The 16,833-nt window shown below is 43.4% G+C and overlaps 1 protein-coding gene across 1 annotated transcript in view; it reads left to right on the forward strand.

Annotated features, from left to right (window-relative positions):
• ITCH (itchy E3 ubiquitin protein ligase) overlaps positions 1 to 16,833 on the forward strand; it is a 97,626-nt gene that overhangs the window by 68,885 nt on the left and 11,908 nt on the right. The window contains exons 7-18 of the mRNA XM_083147695.1: positions 5,913 to 6,064; positions 7,474 to 7,651; positions 8,932 to 9,027; positions 10,365 to 10,539; positions 12,450 to 12,513; positions 12,845 to 12,929; positions 13,437 to 13,565; positions 13,794 to 13,866; positions 14,196 to 14,267; positions 15,156 to 15,244; positions 15,327 to 15,486; positions 16,303 to 16,436. Coding sequence (XP_083003821.1) covers positions 5,913 to 6,064; positions 7,474 to 7,651; positions 8,932 to 9,027; positions 10,365 to 10,539; positions 12,450 to 12,513; positions 12,845 to 12,929; positions 13,437 to 13,565; positions 13,794 to 13,866; positions 14,196 to 14,267; positions 15,156 to 15,244; positions 15,327 to 15,486; positions 16,303 to 16,436 — 1,407 coding nt within the window. The remainder of the gene's footprint in view (positions 1 to 5,912; positions 6,065 to 7,473; positions 7,652 to 8,931; positions 9,028 to 10,364; positions 10,540 to 12,449; positions 12,514 to 12,844; positions 12,930 to 13,436; positions 13,566 to 13,793; positions 13,867 to 14,195; positions 14,268 to 15,155; positions 15,245 to 15,326; positions 15,487 to 16,302; positions 16,437 to 16,833) is intronic.

Raw genomic sequence — 16,833 nt, forward strand, 5'->3', positions numbered from 1 at the left:
TAGGTGGGGATCATGGGGGACAGGCGCTCCGTGATGGCGGCGGCCATTTTATGCGGAGCTTACACGCTGAGCTCCTAGATGAGAGGACAGCAGCGTTGTGACAGGCATGTTCCAAGTGATCCCCATTTGAGGGGGAGACACTGGAACTAGGAAATCCTACCTAAGGAGCGGCTTGCTGGGGGTGGTTGGCGCCAAAAGGTCACGGACCCCGCAGCAGCAGGGACCTGTGGTCTCTTCCTTCACTCTGACTTTGGCGCCTTTCAGAACGCTTGCAGCGGAGCTGAGCTGGCTTACTGATCCTGGCAGAGTGACTTGGATTTCCTGGGCATCGCTTCCCCGCAGTTGAAACCAACAGACAGATAAGTGATTGGGTGCATTGCCTCTGTATAAACGCTTGTACATTGTTTGCACTGTGTATACTGATAGATATACATTTATCACTTGCGTCATGTCTGAGCATCAGGCTGTGGTTTTGGGGGAGGGAGCCCTTAATGCACTGAGCGCGTGCAATGTTTGCACACAAAAATTTGTCCCTGAGCAGATGGCCAAGGGGGGCTTATGTATTACTTGCGCTGATGTGAGACCCATGGGCAGTGATCCCCATAGGGCAGAGCATATGGAACCTGCGTGGGCCAGGGCCCTAGGCAGGTCAGTAAACGCTTTGGTGCAGCTTTTGGACAGGCAGAGTGATGGGCTGGTAGAATCACAGAGACCTATGCCATCATCTCAGCAGTCGTCTGGCTCCTTGCCTCTTACCCAGGCAGATCCTGCACTTATCCAGGTGATGCAGGATACTGCAAAAGGGATTAACAGGTTCAGTGAAATGCTGGACAAAATGGATGATGTGGCAGGGACCCCTAGAAGGTCTTATGCCTTAACTACTGTGGTAGATGAAGAGGAAGGAGAGTATACTGACATCCCCTGGGATCAGGGTGATGATTTGGAAGAGAACTCTGCTGCTGGTATAGAGGATCTCATTATAGCTGTGAAGCAGGCTTTAAAGCTGACTGTGGAGGATAAGACTCCTGTTAAAGGTGTTTTTAAGCGACAGCGGAAGGAGGCTGTTACTTTTCCTTCAGATGAGGGGTTACAGGAATTGTTAGAAGGGGCTTGGAAAACTCCTGATAAGAGGCTTCAGATGCCTAAGCGATTCCTTAGTCTGTACCCCATGCCAGAGTCTCATGCGGAGCTCTGGGAAAAGGTCCCAGTTGTGGACGCTTCAGTGGCACGTTTGTCCAAGGCTACTGTATTACCAGTACAGGGCGGTGCAGCTTTTAAAGATTCTGTGGATAAGAAGCTGGAGGGAAACCTCAAGGCTATCTTTGAAGGGGTGGGGTTTACCTTACGACCCCTTATTGCTTCAGCCTGGGTTTCTAAGGCCATGATAGAGTGGGCTGGTGAATTATGCACCATGCTGCAGGCTGACCCGGGTGCATTACTGCTGGCAGAAAAGATTAAGGCAGCAGCAGAATATGCAGTTGAAGCAGAGGAGGAAGCTATTAAAATGGCAACCAGAGTGTCCACAGTCTCCATTAATGCCAGGAGAGTGCTTTGGCTAAAAGCCTGGGAAGCAGACAATGAGTCCAAGAAGGCTCTGGAAACATTAGCCTTCAAAGGAAAGGTACTCTTTGGTACCGAATTAGAGGAGATTATAAAACAGGCCACAGGCGGCAAAAGTACATTCCTGCCGGCCTCCTCAGCAAAGCAGACGTCCAGATTTTCTGCTTTTAAGCCGTCCTTTCGGCCCTCCCCTAGAGGTGGTGCGTCCTTTCGAGGACAGTCTTTCAGGGGAAGGTTTCAGCCCTCTAGAGGCAAGACACAAAAGTCAAAATTTGGCTCTTTTCACAAGAAGCCTGCCAATAAAGGAGAGGATAAACCCTCTGCATGACTGTCAGGGGCTTTGCCCGACAGTGACAAAAGTGGGCGGGCGTCTCACGCTCTTCAGGGACGCTTGGGCTTCTCTAGACCAGGATGCCTGGGTGCTAGACATCATAACACAGGGTTACAAAATCCCTTTCAGAGGGCCACCTCCGAAGAGGTTCATTCCCACATCCTTACCAAAGGAGGCACGGCTGCGTACAGCTCTTGTGAGAGCAGCGCACTCCCTTTTGGAAAAAGGGGTGGTGACACTAGTCCCCAAGACAGAGTGGAAGAAAGGCTTTTACTCCACGCTGTTCCTGGTGCCCAAACCAGACGGGTCTTTCAGACCAATACTAAATTTGAAGTCTCTAAATGTTCATTTATGGGTAGACCATTTCAAAATGGAGTCTCTACGGTCAGTACTCCTGAGTCTAGACCAGGGAGAATTTTTGGCGTCCATGGATGTCCAGGACGCATATTTGCACGTTCCTATACACCCGGAACATCAGACCTTGTTGAGGTTTGCCATAGGAGACCTGCATTTACAATTCCGGGCGTTACCCTTTGGGCTAGCAACCGCGCCAAGGGTATTCACAAAGATAATGTCAGTAATGGCGGCGGTGCTGAGGCTCAGGGGAATCACAGTAATACCCTATTTGGACGATCTCCTGTTCAAAGCAGAGTCAGCAGCCATGCTGCAGAGTCACTTGGCAGAGGCCATCAGTTTTTTGCAGGCTCACGGCTGGATTTTAAATTTGCAAAAATCTCAGTTGGTACCGTCACAAAGGCTCCAATTCTTGGGAGTCATACTGGACACCCATCTTCATCGGGTATTCCTCCCGGAGGTAAAGGCCAGGGATCTGGTCACCCTAGTCCAGGAGATTCTCAGGGCTCAGAGCATTTCAGTATGGAGGTGCCTCAAGCTCCTGGGGAAGATGGTGGCGTCATTCGAGACGCTTCAATTTGCCAGGTTCCACTCTCGGAGGTTCCAATGGAACATCTTGTCAGCTTGGTCAGGAAACACTTTGACCATGAAATCCGAGATGATAGTGCTGTCTTCGGACACCCGAGAATCTTTGAAATGGTGGACAGAAGTAGATTCCCTTCAGTGGGGTCGGTCATTACAGACCTGGGACTGGTTGATAGTAACTACCGACGCCAGTCTCAGGGGCTGGGGGGCAATAGTCCTGGATCTCAGGCTTCAGGGCCTGTGGACGGCAGAGGAATCAGCGTTACCAATCAACATCTTGGAGCTGAGAGCTGTCTGGAAAGTCATTTCCTTGGCGGGAGACAGGTTACAGAACCTCCCTTTGAGGATTCAGACCGACAATGCCACAGCTGTGGCGTATCTGAATCACCAGGGAGGTACACGCAGCAGATTGGCCATGTGGGAGGTATCCAGAATCTTCCTATGGGCGGAACAGAATGTTCCAGCTGTATCGGCTATATTCATCCCAGGAATAGAGAATATAGAAGCCGACTTCCTGAGCAGGGAGGAGCTCAAGGAAGGGGAATGGAGCTTACACCCTCAGGTGTTTCACCAAATCACTTCGATGTGGGGAACTCCGGATGTGGACCTGATGGCATCCAGGATCAACCGTCAAGTGCCCAGGTTCTATGCCAGAACAAGGGATCCACTAGCGGAGGCAGTGGATGCCATGACTATTCACTGGCAGGGAGATCTCCTTTATGCATTCCCACCAGTACCAATGTTACCGAGACTTCTGAAGAAAATACAGGGGCAGAAGGTTCCAGTGATCTTAGTGGCCCCAGATTGGCCAAGGAGATCCTGGTACTCGAGGCTTCAGAGGTTGTCTGTGGACTCATGGCGTCTACCTCTGAGACCAGACCTTCTAAGACAAGGCCCTTTCAATCACCTGGATTCAGATCGATTGATTTTGACGGCCTGGCTATTGAAACCACCATTTTGAAAAGAAAAGGGTTTTCTGAGGCAGTAGTACAGACTATGATAAAAGCCAGAAAAGCTGTATCTTCGGCAAATTATTATAGAGTCTGGAAGACTTACATTCGATGGTGTGAGAGAAGAAAGGCTCATACATCTCATTTTAAGCTATCAAGAATGATGGAATTCTTACAAGATGGTTTTTCATCGGGCCTAAGCCTTCAGTCACTGAAGGTGCAGATTTCGGCCTTGTCCATCTATTTCCAGAAAAAGATAGCCATTTTGCCGGAAATTCAAACCTTTTTACAAGGAGTATCCAGGTTGAAACCTCCATACAAGCAACCAGTAGCACCTTGGGATCTATCACTGGTTTTGGAATGCCTTCAAAAGGCACCTTTTGAACCTTTAAGGTCGGCTGACTTTAAGTTTCTTACGTGGAAGCTAGTGTTTTTGTTAGCAGTAGCATCTGCTAAAAGAGTTTCAGAATTGGGAGCTTTGTCATGTAAATCTCCTTTCTTAATTTTTCATGATGACAGGGCTGTTTTAAGAACAGTGCCTCAGTTTTTACCGAAGGTGGTGTCTACCTTCCATTTAAATCAGGAGATAGTTCTACCTGTGTTTCAACCCCCAGAGGGTTCTAAGAAAAGGGACAAGTTGAGAACTTTGGATGTTGTGCGTGCCTTACGCATATATGTGGACAGAGTGAAGAGTGTCAGGAAGACTGACACATTGTTGGTATTGTATGACGTACACAAGATTGGTTGGCCTGCATCTAAGCAGACTATTGCTAGGTGGTTGCGGTCTGTGATAGCCTTTGCATACACCAAAGTGGGTAGACCAGTACCGGCCAAAATAAATGCGCATACCACCAGGTCAGTTGCCACCTCTTGGGCGGTTCGACATGGGGCCACAGCTGAGCAGGTTTGCAGAGCTGCCACTTGGTCATCTGTTCACACATTTGCCAAATTCTATAGATTCCATGAGTTCGCGTCGGAGGACGCATCATTCGGGCGAGCAGTGCTGAGAGCTGCAGACCTGAGCGTACCCTCCCAAAGGACCGGCTCTGGAACGTCCCAGTGTTGAGCTGTGTCACCAGGACCATTGAAAGAGAAAAAGGGATTTTTGTAAGAACTTACCGTTCGAATCCCTTTCTCTGATATGGTCCTGGTGACACAGCGATCCCTCCCTTACGCTCAGTAAGTATGCCAGAAGTTTCATGATGTTCATGTTAAAATGGTTAAAAGTTAACAGTTTTCTGTTATAAAATGTGCATATAATATGTGCAGGCGTTTGTACTGAGTTAATGTATTCCAGTGGCTTTGAAAGATGAACTGAAGAGTCCAGGGATGCAGTAGGGGAGGAGCCTACCCTCTAAAACTTTAGGATAGGTGCCTGGCTCCTTCGGACCCTCCTACATCCCAGTGTTGAGCTGTGTCACCAGGACCATATCAGAGAAAGGGATTCGAACGGTAAGTTCTTACAAAAATCCCTTTTTCCTATCCTCTCCCTTTCCATAATACCCAATATAATTCCATATGACAAACTTTCTACTTTAAATGGAGCCCACTTCACTGTTGAACTGTTGCAACTCCTCCAAGCTCGTATATGAGGCTGCCCTCAACATGCAGTTTAACTTTTATAATTGGCAAAAATTAGATAATATAAAGTGACAGATGATCTTGTGTATGAACTACATTCCTAGCTCTTCCACACCCTCCATTGGTACAAATGCCTTACATGCTTAGATTTAGAAGTGCCCAGCTCCCACTACCCACACCTCTATAGCCATTGCAAAGAACTCCAGTGGCCTGTGTGGACTAGTTTTAACAATAGGTACCAAAATCCTATTTTCAGAATTATTTGTTTCTAAAATTAACGGTTTTAATATTATAATTGCATAGTTCCATATATTTAATTCTCAAACCTACCACAACAATTTGATTACAGTATTCAATAGGCTAAGCAGATACTAATCACAAAAATAAGTTATACATCCAAGCTTAACTGTTCAAGACCACTTGCACTTCGAAGCCAAGGACAGAATCCTACTGCTAGTGTTCTTGTTGCAATGTTTCAGTTGCATCCTAAAATGTCTCTGCTGTATTACAATATATGAATAGTAACCAAAAGAAATCTACATTGATTTCAGTGTGGATAGTACCGATGGCACAAGTCCCAGTGATCAACGTGCAACCAATGGCACCAGTTCACCATCTCTGTCCAATGGAGGGTTTAAACCCAGCAGGCCTCCCAGACCATCTCGACCTCCACCACCTACCCCTCAGAGGGCATCCGCCTCAGGTAGGAAAGTAGAGTTTTACTGTTATGACATTCATCTAGCACAGGAATGGCAACACATCCCAGCATGCCCTGCTATTTATGCTATTTGGCCATGCTAAAACTGTTGCAGGGCATGCTGGGATGTATAGTTCAGAAACAGCTGACATTTTGTACAATTATCAATATTCAAAAAATGATCTCTAATTGTGTAACATTATCTCTGATTAAATTTCCCATAACTATACAGAGAATGCACTAAAGATTATTGGTGGTGCCTCATAGAAATCCATGTTGGGTGCTGTCCTTGCATGTAGCCTAGAGATTGCAGGATATTCTCTTGCTTTGTAGAGATTTATGGGCCCTACACACAGGGCGACATTCAGGCATTTTCTGAGCTATGTTACTAAATCGCTCAGAGAATGCCTGAAACAGCATGTAAATGTGTGTGTGTGTGTGTATAGAGCACACATTGCTTTAAATGTGTGGCCCCGCCGGCCTGAATCCGGCGTCAATTAATAACTTGCAAGCAGGTTCTTAATCGGTCGGGCCAGTGTTCTCAATGGAGAACACTGATCCCGGCACCTCGCTCAGCACACAGCGTGTTGCATCACTGTGTGCTTAGAGAGACAGTGCGTTGTGAGCGAAGTAGCTGTGTAGGGCCCATTAGAGATGACTGTAAGGTAAGGTTAAGCACCCATTGAGTGTAGTGGATTGGATGCCTTTCTTAGATGTTTTATCTGTAGTGTATAATTAGTAAATGACATTATTGGAATGGCTAATCCTGGGAATTTTAGATGGTTTTTTTTTTTTTTTAATTTTCCCTTCTGACTCAGCAACTGTTCTGGGAGTTTTGATTTTTTTTTCACTCCTTTGGACTATAACAATTATACTATAGAACAGGTTTAATAGACATGTGTTTTTACTTTTGTAGGGGGTTTTGTTTTCTTCAGTCTTGCAAACCACATTTATATCCATTTTCATTTTGAATGTAGAGTTACTCAGAAGAATCGCTGTTTCTCAATAGACATTAAGGGGGAAATTTACTAAAGGAAATTTGTAAAAAAAATAGGTGTATTTGTATCCAGAAATACACTTATTTTTGACATTTACTATCCCGAAAATACGGCAATTTGTAGTCGTATTGATGTGCTATCAATACGAATACGAATTGCCGTATTTTCGGGATAGTAAATGTCAAAAATAAGTGTATTTCTGGATACAAATACACCTATTTTTTACAAATTTCCTTTAGTAAATTTCCCCCTAAAGGTTTTTCTGATTTCCGAAATACATTTTTGTTCTAAGAGTTTTTTGAGTAAGAGTTCAGTTGTCCATTTGTTGCTAGTCTTGTGCCAAGGTCACACGGAAACCTAGTGAACCTCATGTTGCGGTTTCCAGAGTTGATAATTATCGTGTTCTTCCTTTTTTAGGCCCTGCCAACGGTGTCTCATTGCCCAATTCAGATACTGCAGCAATAGTAGCTGGTAGTTCACCTGCACCTGACATCGACACACCGTCCTGCCCGCCTCCCGTTTCCAGACAGATCGTTCCCGTCAACATGGATAACCAGAGAATTGGAAATGTCAATCAGGGAACCCTGCCTCCTGGGTATGAATATGAGTGGGAAGCAATACATTGCATTTTTCTGGAGGCTGTATGAGTTGTTCTACGTCAGCATGACTTCATAAAAAGAGTGCAATAAAAGTTGAATGGAGAAAGATTAGTTTGATATTGAAGCTTTTTATTATGAAGTTATTGGAAATCTAATCGGTTCATGCGGCATATAGGAGTTCTGTCTCATCAACCAGAATCTGTTCACTTTTCCTGGGGCAAGAACTAATTTTCAGTGGCACAGAAATTAAAGTGGTGTGGAATAGGGAAAGTTTTTTTAAAACTTTTGCATAGGGAGACTTTCTAGGAAAGTGTATCAGTTTGTATACAGCAGGCATGTCCAAAGTCAGGCCCGAAGGCCAAATGCGGCCCGTGCTGTCATTTCAAGTGGCCCGCAGCCTCCAGCTGCAAGCGGGCAGAGCATCAGATGGTGCCGGCCGCCACAGTCAGATGTGTTTGGTGTACTACCCCTGCTGCTGCAATCGTATATCACCCTACTCCACAATCACAGTGACAGCAGTGTGTGTGGAGGGGGGCAGCAAGGGGGAAGCTTGCTTCCGTAACATGCAGAGTGGAGGAGGGCAGCAGCGGGAGCCCAAGCATCTCCTGTCCTTGCAGTGCCTGCTTTGCCTCTCCTGCCTCTGGCTCACACAAGGGGCTGGGAAGCATACAGAGAAGGGAGGGGGCAGAGTTGGGGACATACAGTGAAGGAGGGTCAGGCTGGGGGACATACAGTGAATGGAGGCAGTGATGGCCATTCAGAGAAGGGGGAGCACAGGCAGGCTGGGGGACATACAGTGAATGGGGGCAGAATGGGGGTCATACAGTGAATGGGGGTCATACAGTGAATGGGGGTCATACAGTGAATGGGGGTCGTACAGTGAATGGGAGTCCTACAGTGAAGGAGGGTCAGGCTTGGGGACATACAATGAATTGATGCACTGATGGACATTAAGAGAAGGGGCGCAGGCTGGGTGACAGAGTGAATGGGTGCAGAGTGGGGAACATATAGTGAATGGGGGACATACATTGAAGGAGGGGCAGGCTGGGGGACATACAGTGAAAGGGGCAGAGTGGGGGACCATTCTGATGTGATTAATGATTCAAAGAATGTCAGGCTGAATGGTCAGCCCCCACACATTTACACTTCACCAAATCTGGCCCTCGTTGTAAAAAGTTTGGACACCCCTGGTATACAGTATGTTATTTACAGTAGGGAGGTAAGGTGTGCGCTCATAATTTGTATTAATTCATGTATTCTTGGTTCCCATCCACAGTTGGGAGCAGCGCATTGATCAGCATGGACGTGTCTATTTTGTGGATCATGTGGCTAAAAGGACAACATGGGACCGACCAGAACCTCTTCCCCCTGGGTAAGTACCCAGATGGTTTATCGAACCGTTATTCCTGATGTTTACATTGACAACCCCTTTTGATCTTGTCTACTGCTAGTGACCAGCATGGTTTTGTTTTTGTGTGGGTTTAGGTTAAGTACATTTGAATCAAAATACATCACGTAATAGATTTTACAATTTCAAATTGATTTACTGCTTTCTTATATGCGCAGTGTGTCACTTCAGGACTGCTTATAAGAGTTCTAATAAATCCATTCGGTGTATTTGACAGAAAAGGCAGCCAATTTGGAAACCATACCCAAATTTGACACAAAACAGAACTTAAAATTAGTTTGTCCTTTTCCGGTTATAAAAAGATAATGGCTAAAATAACTCCTCTTAAACACTTATTAAGAATGAGCACAAGCTTGACCTTTTGGTCTACCGCAAAACGCAAGGTTTTCACAAATACTCTTCTATGAGAATTTTTCCCAAAGAGGAGTGTGTGCTCTGCATAAGTGAGTTTTTAACCCTTTTCTTTAACTTTTACACAAAATAGCACTACACCATTCTGACTGATCCATGCCTGCTTTAAACATGCCAACCAAAAGCACTTCTACTGTATGTGAAAAGTGCTTGCAGAAACAAATGTTGGTAAATTTACTTGTTGTGGTGGTGCCCATGGAAAGTCCTGCTGAGTTCGGATGATGGTCCATTGATTCATATATATATATATATGTGTGTGTGTGTGTGTTCTGCAGTGATTTTCATATTTGTGCAAGCTCTGCCAGGCTTTGTGTTTGCCAAATTACGCACCACCAATCAGCCAGAGCCGGTAAGCGCTGAAGCTGATTTCAGCCATGAGCTCAGCGGCGCTGCCCAGCTCCAAGCTGTGGTAATCCCGAGAATTTTCCAGATTTGCCAGTCTGGGCACTGAAGCACAGCCCGGAAAATTCTCAGGATTACCACTGATGGGGTTAATAAAGAAACCAGCTCCAGCTGTCAGTCCAAGTAACAGAATGTTTTACCTCTCAATGGGGCAGATGTATTAAGCCTTTTAAAGAGATAAAGTGAAAGGTAATAACGCACTAATCAGCTCCTAGCTGTCAAGTTACAGGCTGTGTTTAAAAAATGAGCAGCTTAATAATCAGCCAATATCTGTCTAAAATGCTGTGCTTCCAACAGCATCTCCCTCAGAGCTCAATCGTGACTGTTCTTCAAGTATCCATCAGTATATTTGTGAGTTTATATTTCATCCACTGAACAGGAGGTGTGGGAGAGAGAATAAGCAAGATAAGAACACATTACACTCCTAATTTCTAACTTTGTCTTCATTCTTCTTTTTTCTTTTTATTTCTTCAAAATTTCACTTGTAGGTGGGAGCGCCGTGTAGACAACATGGGAAGAATCTACTATGTAGACCACATAACACGGACAACCACATGGCAGCGACCTACTATTGAATCTGTTCGCAACTTTGAGCAATGGCGGCTTCAGTGCAACCAATTACAAGGAGCAATGCAACAATTCAACCAGAGGTTCATCTATGGGGTGAGCACCAACAGCAAGATGGTATCATCATTTTTGCTGTCTGAGTAAAGTAATAGCCTAAAAGTGGTTAGATGCCACATCGCCTTCACTTTAAAGAATTTATAGTTCAGAATGAGCACCAAAACCACTGGCGTATTGATAAAGGATGTATTAACCTGCTCACAAATAAAAGAAACACATTGTAAAAGGTGTGCTAAATCTGAAGCATAACCAAAGTGAGGAGGAATGGGGTGGAACATTTTAAGGTACTTGTGTATTATCTGGGCACCCGATTTTTTTTCATCGCACGTTAAAAAGTTGCATCGCATGCAATGTGTAACGCGATTGGACCTGTGGATAGTGGGGGTATAAAAAGGTCGGAGGACGCGTACCGCCGCCCCTCGTGGGCTCGCCACGCTTCGGGTTGGCGTTGATACTGGGGTGGCGTTAACAATGGGGGGGGCATTTCACATAGTAATCACCCATCGGGGGGGGGGGGGGTGTACAATTAAAAATCGGGTCTGGGGGTGCATTTAACATTGTAATCAGGCATCAGGGTGCCTGTACAATGTAATATCGGGTATAATTGCGTCGCATCGCATGCCACTAGTTAAGGCATGCGATGCGATATTAAAATTGTACACTCCTCCCGGGAAAGGCTCAAAATCGGGTCCAATTGCATGCCTTAACTAGTGGCATGCGATGCGATATATCTGGCGCCCAGATAATACACAAGTACCCATTTTAACCTACAAATTGGCCCTGCACAGTAATTCTCAGAGAAAAGCATTCTAGTTTGCAAGGGGATGCCAAATACCCCACCACTGGCCCTGTCTCTGCCTAATGGGGGTAATGGAGGGGAGGGGGGGGGGGTGTTAACTCAGCCCTGGGTATAACTCAGGCATTACATTATAGGTTTTAAAGCTGTCCATGCTTTTCAGCAAAGGTAACTTATTTAGTACCTCGGTCAGATTGATTTAACCATGTGAACTGATGTGTCGAATATACTGTATAATATGATACTCAAAGACCAGCCTACTTATAGGAAAATGGGGCTACATCTTTAAACTATAAAAGCCAAAAAATAAATACAGAGCATTGAGAATCAAAGCAAATATTTGGTCTCTTTAATCAACATATAAAATTAAACATTATTACATTCTAAAGAATAATAGAAGTTAGTTGTTCAGAACTAATTAAACAGATCCTAGGGCTTCAGTTAAAATCAATTCATAACATAATAACAATATAAACAATCAAAGGAGATAATACTGGTATCGTAATCTCAATTTATGAGTAGTCCAGACACAAACTCCAAAGTGCATGTGTCAAGCAGTCATTGATTTCTTAGAGGAACACAGCCGGATATTATAGAGTTCTTACTGTATGTAAACCAGAGCCATATTTAACATGCGATCTGATGGGCACTACCATCGATATTAAATAGATTGATTACCCACTTGATAAATTGATGTGCAAAACCAGCCCTACTCTTGATGTGTTTCTTTCTCCTGGAGGTTACAATGGCTGTATCCGCAGATCTTTTTTTTTTTTTTAATAAAGATATTTTATTCATTTTCAAGTGATAGTAAAATCATTACAACAATAATGGCATAGTGCATCAAAGGAACAATAATTATAAAATTGACAAGTGTTCATAACATCGATCTCAGATAATTTTGTTGTGTTGTGGCCAATCATACCAGAAGTATTTGCCCCCCGCTATACACTAATCGCATAGATGTGCTTCTGGTAAATGTTTTAAAATAAACAACATTTTAGTGCTGAAGTTTATATCGTGTTGGGTCAATCTTTTCGTTTTAAAAACTTTTTTAGCAATTTTTTTGGGGGACTGTACAGCTTTTCTGAGAAGCAGGGTATTTAATTTTACTCTTTTTAAACTTTTGTTTCTTTATTTTTTTTATATATAGAACCAGGATTATGCAGCCCAAAATAAAGAGTATGATCCACTGGGCCCTTTACCTGTTGAATGGGGTAAGTATCTTGTGCAGTTTTTTTTTTTTATATTAGCGTAAGTAAAAATAAGTCTTACTTTGATTTTAAATCAGGCATAACCAAACTATGGCCCTCCAGCTGTTGTGAAACTACAAGTCCCATCATGCTTTTCCACAGTTTTGCTATTAGGGAATGGTAAAACTGTGGCAAGGCATGCTGGGATGTGTAGTTTCACAACAGCTGGAGGGCCATAGTTTGGACATGCCTGCTTTAAATAGTCTCTTTTATGTTCATAGAAAAATAAGAAATGTGTATGTAAATCAATTTAGCTGGATCGCTAATGGTATGTTTTTGGTCCATTCTTTTGTAGAAAAGCGAACGGATGCAAATGGCAGGGTATATTTTGTCAACCACACTACACGGACAACTCAGTGGGAGGATCCAAGAAATCAGGGGTAAGTGGATGTCGCTGGAGGTGAATAGTGCTTTAAAATCTGAATTCACCTCATTTTTAAATCTAAGAATGAGGTGAATAGGGCTATTATAGTTTGTTTTATTTTCGGTGTGAATTTCTTTTTTGCTGTAATACTGAATCCTTTGTACTACTGTATATACTGAGTCCTGATGTAGAAAGTGCTATATAAATCAATGTATTTAATAATAAAAATTATGATATTTCAAGCAGGCACTTCTGTAACAACAATAATAATAAAGTGTATAGATTCAGTGAGCTACTTTCAAATATCTGTTTCTACTACTGGCTAGAATCGTGCTTTTTTTTCTCAAAATGGCTTTCATTCTCTGTGGGATAGGTTCAAGGAGATACTGGAAACATTGTTTAAAATTCTAGCTATGTTGAGATGATTAAGTCCAACAATTCCATGATAATGGCGAAAAAATTTCATGCCAGGCTATTGATGTATCTGAGTTTATGCATATTGTTTGAATATTATTTCTTTCAGACAATTAAATGAAAAGCCATTGCCAGAAGGCTGGGAGATGAGGTTTACAGTGGATGGGGTTGCATACTTTGTGGATCACAATAGAAGAACAACCACTTACATCGACCCCCGGACCGGCAAGTCTGCCTTGTGAGTGGTAGACAGTGCAGCTTAGTATATCACTATAAACTCCAAGCTCTTAAGCTGAGCCCTGCCTATACACACAGTTGTTATGTCCTGCCATATTTTCCTTTTATTCCTTTGTTATTACTGAAAGCACCAGTTCATTATGGATTGTCTTGATCTTCATGGCCAAACAGATTACTTGCCTTTTTATGATATCCGTGCTCTATTTCTAACACACTCTTTTATGTACAGGGATAATGGCCCACAGATTGCTTATGTCCGTGATTTCAAGGCCAAAGTGCAATACTTTAGGTTCTGGTGCCAGGTAAGTACTCTTATCTTCTGTATACAATTTATGAAGACTTATTCCAAAGTGCAACACTTAACCCTTTGAGTGCCAACATCTTTGAGAGATGCGCAAAATATCTCTTAAAAATGCCAGCGTTGCTCACATTTGTTATATAAATTCAAATAAATGTTGTGTAATAAAATATTATGTTTCCTAAATAAGGTGAGCATTGGAGGTCATTATGATGAATAAAAATGTTTGCTGTCAATTTTCACACCTATTTTGACAAATTCCCTTGGCACTCAAAGGGTTCATTCAAGTTTTTTTTTTTTTTGTCTAAATCATTGCCTGTCATTGTATTACAGCAACTGTTCATGCAGCAGCACATCAAGATCACTGTGTCTAGGAAAACCCTGTTTGAGGATTCCTTTCAGCAGGTGTGTGACCAGTAGAGACTAATTAAACATCGGTACTTGTGAGTTATCTGGGCGTCCGATTTTTTGATTGTATGCCTTAAGTTAAGGCATACAATCAGATGCGATGCGATACGATATCGCATCGCATCGCATGCGACCATCGGATGCGATGACCCGATTTTTCCATAGGAATCAATGTTAAAATGGACTGAGTCCATTTTAACATGGAATTCAATGGGAAAAAGGGGTCCTTTTCATACCCCTACTATCCAAGTGGGCATGGAGTTGGATATAAACCTGTGGCGAGCGTAGCGAGCCACCGAGCCCGAAGCGTGGCGAGCGGACGGTATTCCGTGTCCCCTCGCGGGGCTCGCTACGCTCGCCACGCTTCGGGCTCGGTGGCTCGCTACGCTCGCCACAGGTTTATATCCAACTCCATGCCCACTTGGATAGTAGGGGTATGAAAAGGACCCCTTTTTCCCATTGAATTCCATGTTAAAATGGACTCAGTCCATTTTAACATTGATTCCTATGGAAAAATCGGGTCATCGCATCGCATCGCATCGCATCCGATGGTCGCATGCGATGCGATGCGATGTCCCGATCCGACCCGATTTTAAAATCGGACGCCCGGATAACTCACAAGTACCTAAACATCAAATGCCTTTGCATTCTATGACCTTTGAAAACCATACACAATCTGTGTACGTAAATAGGACAAATCAATACTAGGGTTTGATTAACAAACCTTTCTACATATCCAAGTTCAGATTAGTCACTAAAATAACATCATTAAAGCATTTTAGGCTACACCTAACCCGGAATTATCCTGTAGTATCTAACACCCTTTAGTAAGGACTGCACTGATATTTTGATCATTTTTTAAAATGTTACCTCTGTTCTTCTTAGATTATGAGTTTTAACCCACAAGATCTCAGGCGGCGGTTGTGGATTATCATTCCTGGAGAAGAGGGGTTAGATTATGGAGGTGTGGCAAGGTAATATCCAGGTCGGTACTGTATTATGCTATAATAAATGTGACTGTGTGCCTAATTTATGTCATAACTATTTCTTGCATAGGGAGTGGTTTTTCCTTCTTTCCCATGAAGTGCTTAACCCCATGTACTGCCTGTTTGAGTACGCTGGAAAAGATAATTACTGTTTGCAAATCAATCCTGCCTCCTACATCAACCCTGACCACTTGCGTTACTTCCGCTTCATTGGCAGGTTCATAGCCATGGTAAGTACTTACAATAAAAAAAAAAAAGCAATACTAATGTCCCTTTTTTAGAAGACACGGTTTAAAACAAAGGGGGGTAGTCAGACCTAATCGCTAATGGCCAATTTTTGCAGAGCTCTGCGATCAGACAACCACCGCCCAGACAGAATGAAATCCCGCTTTGTGCAAGCAAATCTCAATGATCGGTGGCTAGCTGCAAATCCATACACAACCATCTAATTATTTTTACAGCCTGACCCTCCCACAACTCTGCTATAAAAACAGGCTGGTCGATGCCAGAGCTGACGTCACACCTCACAGGCCCTAAAAACGCTTGGGAAAGTCTGAGTTTCTTCTCACAATCCCAGAAAAACTGCTGATTTTTGCCACGGTTTGGCCTCGCGCATGCATTCTATGATCCGTACATGCGCAGTCTTTCGATAATCTGTTGCTGTACGAATTCACACAGCAGCTATTCGGTCTGAAAACCCCCCAAAAGACTAAATCTTACATTACATATAATGATCACATGACACATTACATGCTTAATGAACATAGACGTCAGCTTTGTGGTTTGTCATCACTATCCCTAGATTATTCTAGATATTTACTGATGACATGCCTCCACATACATTGGAGTAGATATTTTAACAATTGCTTCTCCATGATTAAATGATTAAACTAATAAAATATTGTTTGTAATATGGTATATTGTGCCCTTTTCTTGTGTTGTATTTTTTACAAGTCATACATTTGTCAGTATCCTCATCTTTGCATGCTATTGTTGGGAGTTTGAGATCTAGTTTTACTCATTATGCTCTCACACTTGTTTGTCAGGCTCTGTTCCATGGCAAATTTATAGACACTGGTTTCTCATTGCCATTCTACAAGCGCATTTTAAACAAGCCGGTAGGACTGAAGGACTTGGAATCTGTGGATCCTGAGTTTTACAACTCCCTCATCTGGATCAAGTAAGCAATTTACCTTAAGTCCAGTAAAAATACAAAATATGATTTCAAATATGTAATTGTGAGTCAACAATGATCTGCACTCTGACTGTACAATTTTTTTTCCTTCAGCCTATGGTGGACCACTGGAACCATGGGTATTGCAGGCCTTCTGACCAGGCACCAAGGCGTTAAACTTCTGGAGCGCAGCTGGGAGAGGCTCCTCCTCCCCAATACCCATCCTGCCCCAGGCCAGTCAGTTTTTTGCTTGGTGCCTCATGAAAAGGACACGTTTTTTAGGAGCAGGGCATTTTAGTATTTTTTTTTTTAAAGTTTCTGCAGCAGGCGCTGTGTATTCACAGTCCGCCGGAGCAGAGTGACAGCCACGCTGTGCTGAGTCTCTGACCTCCATGGCCAGAAG

This window comes from Crinia signifera, chromosome 6 (genome assembly GCF_055691185.1).
Source record: "Crinia signifera chromosome 6, ASM5569118v1, whole genome shotgun sequence".
NCBI classification, from domain to species: Eukaryota; Metazoa; Chordata; class Amphibia; order Anura; family Myobatrachidae; genus Crinia; species Crinia signifera.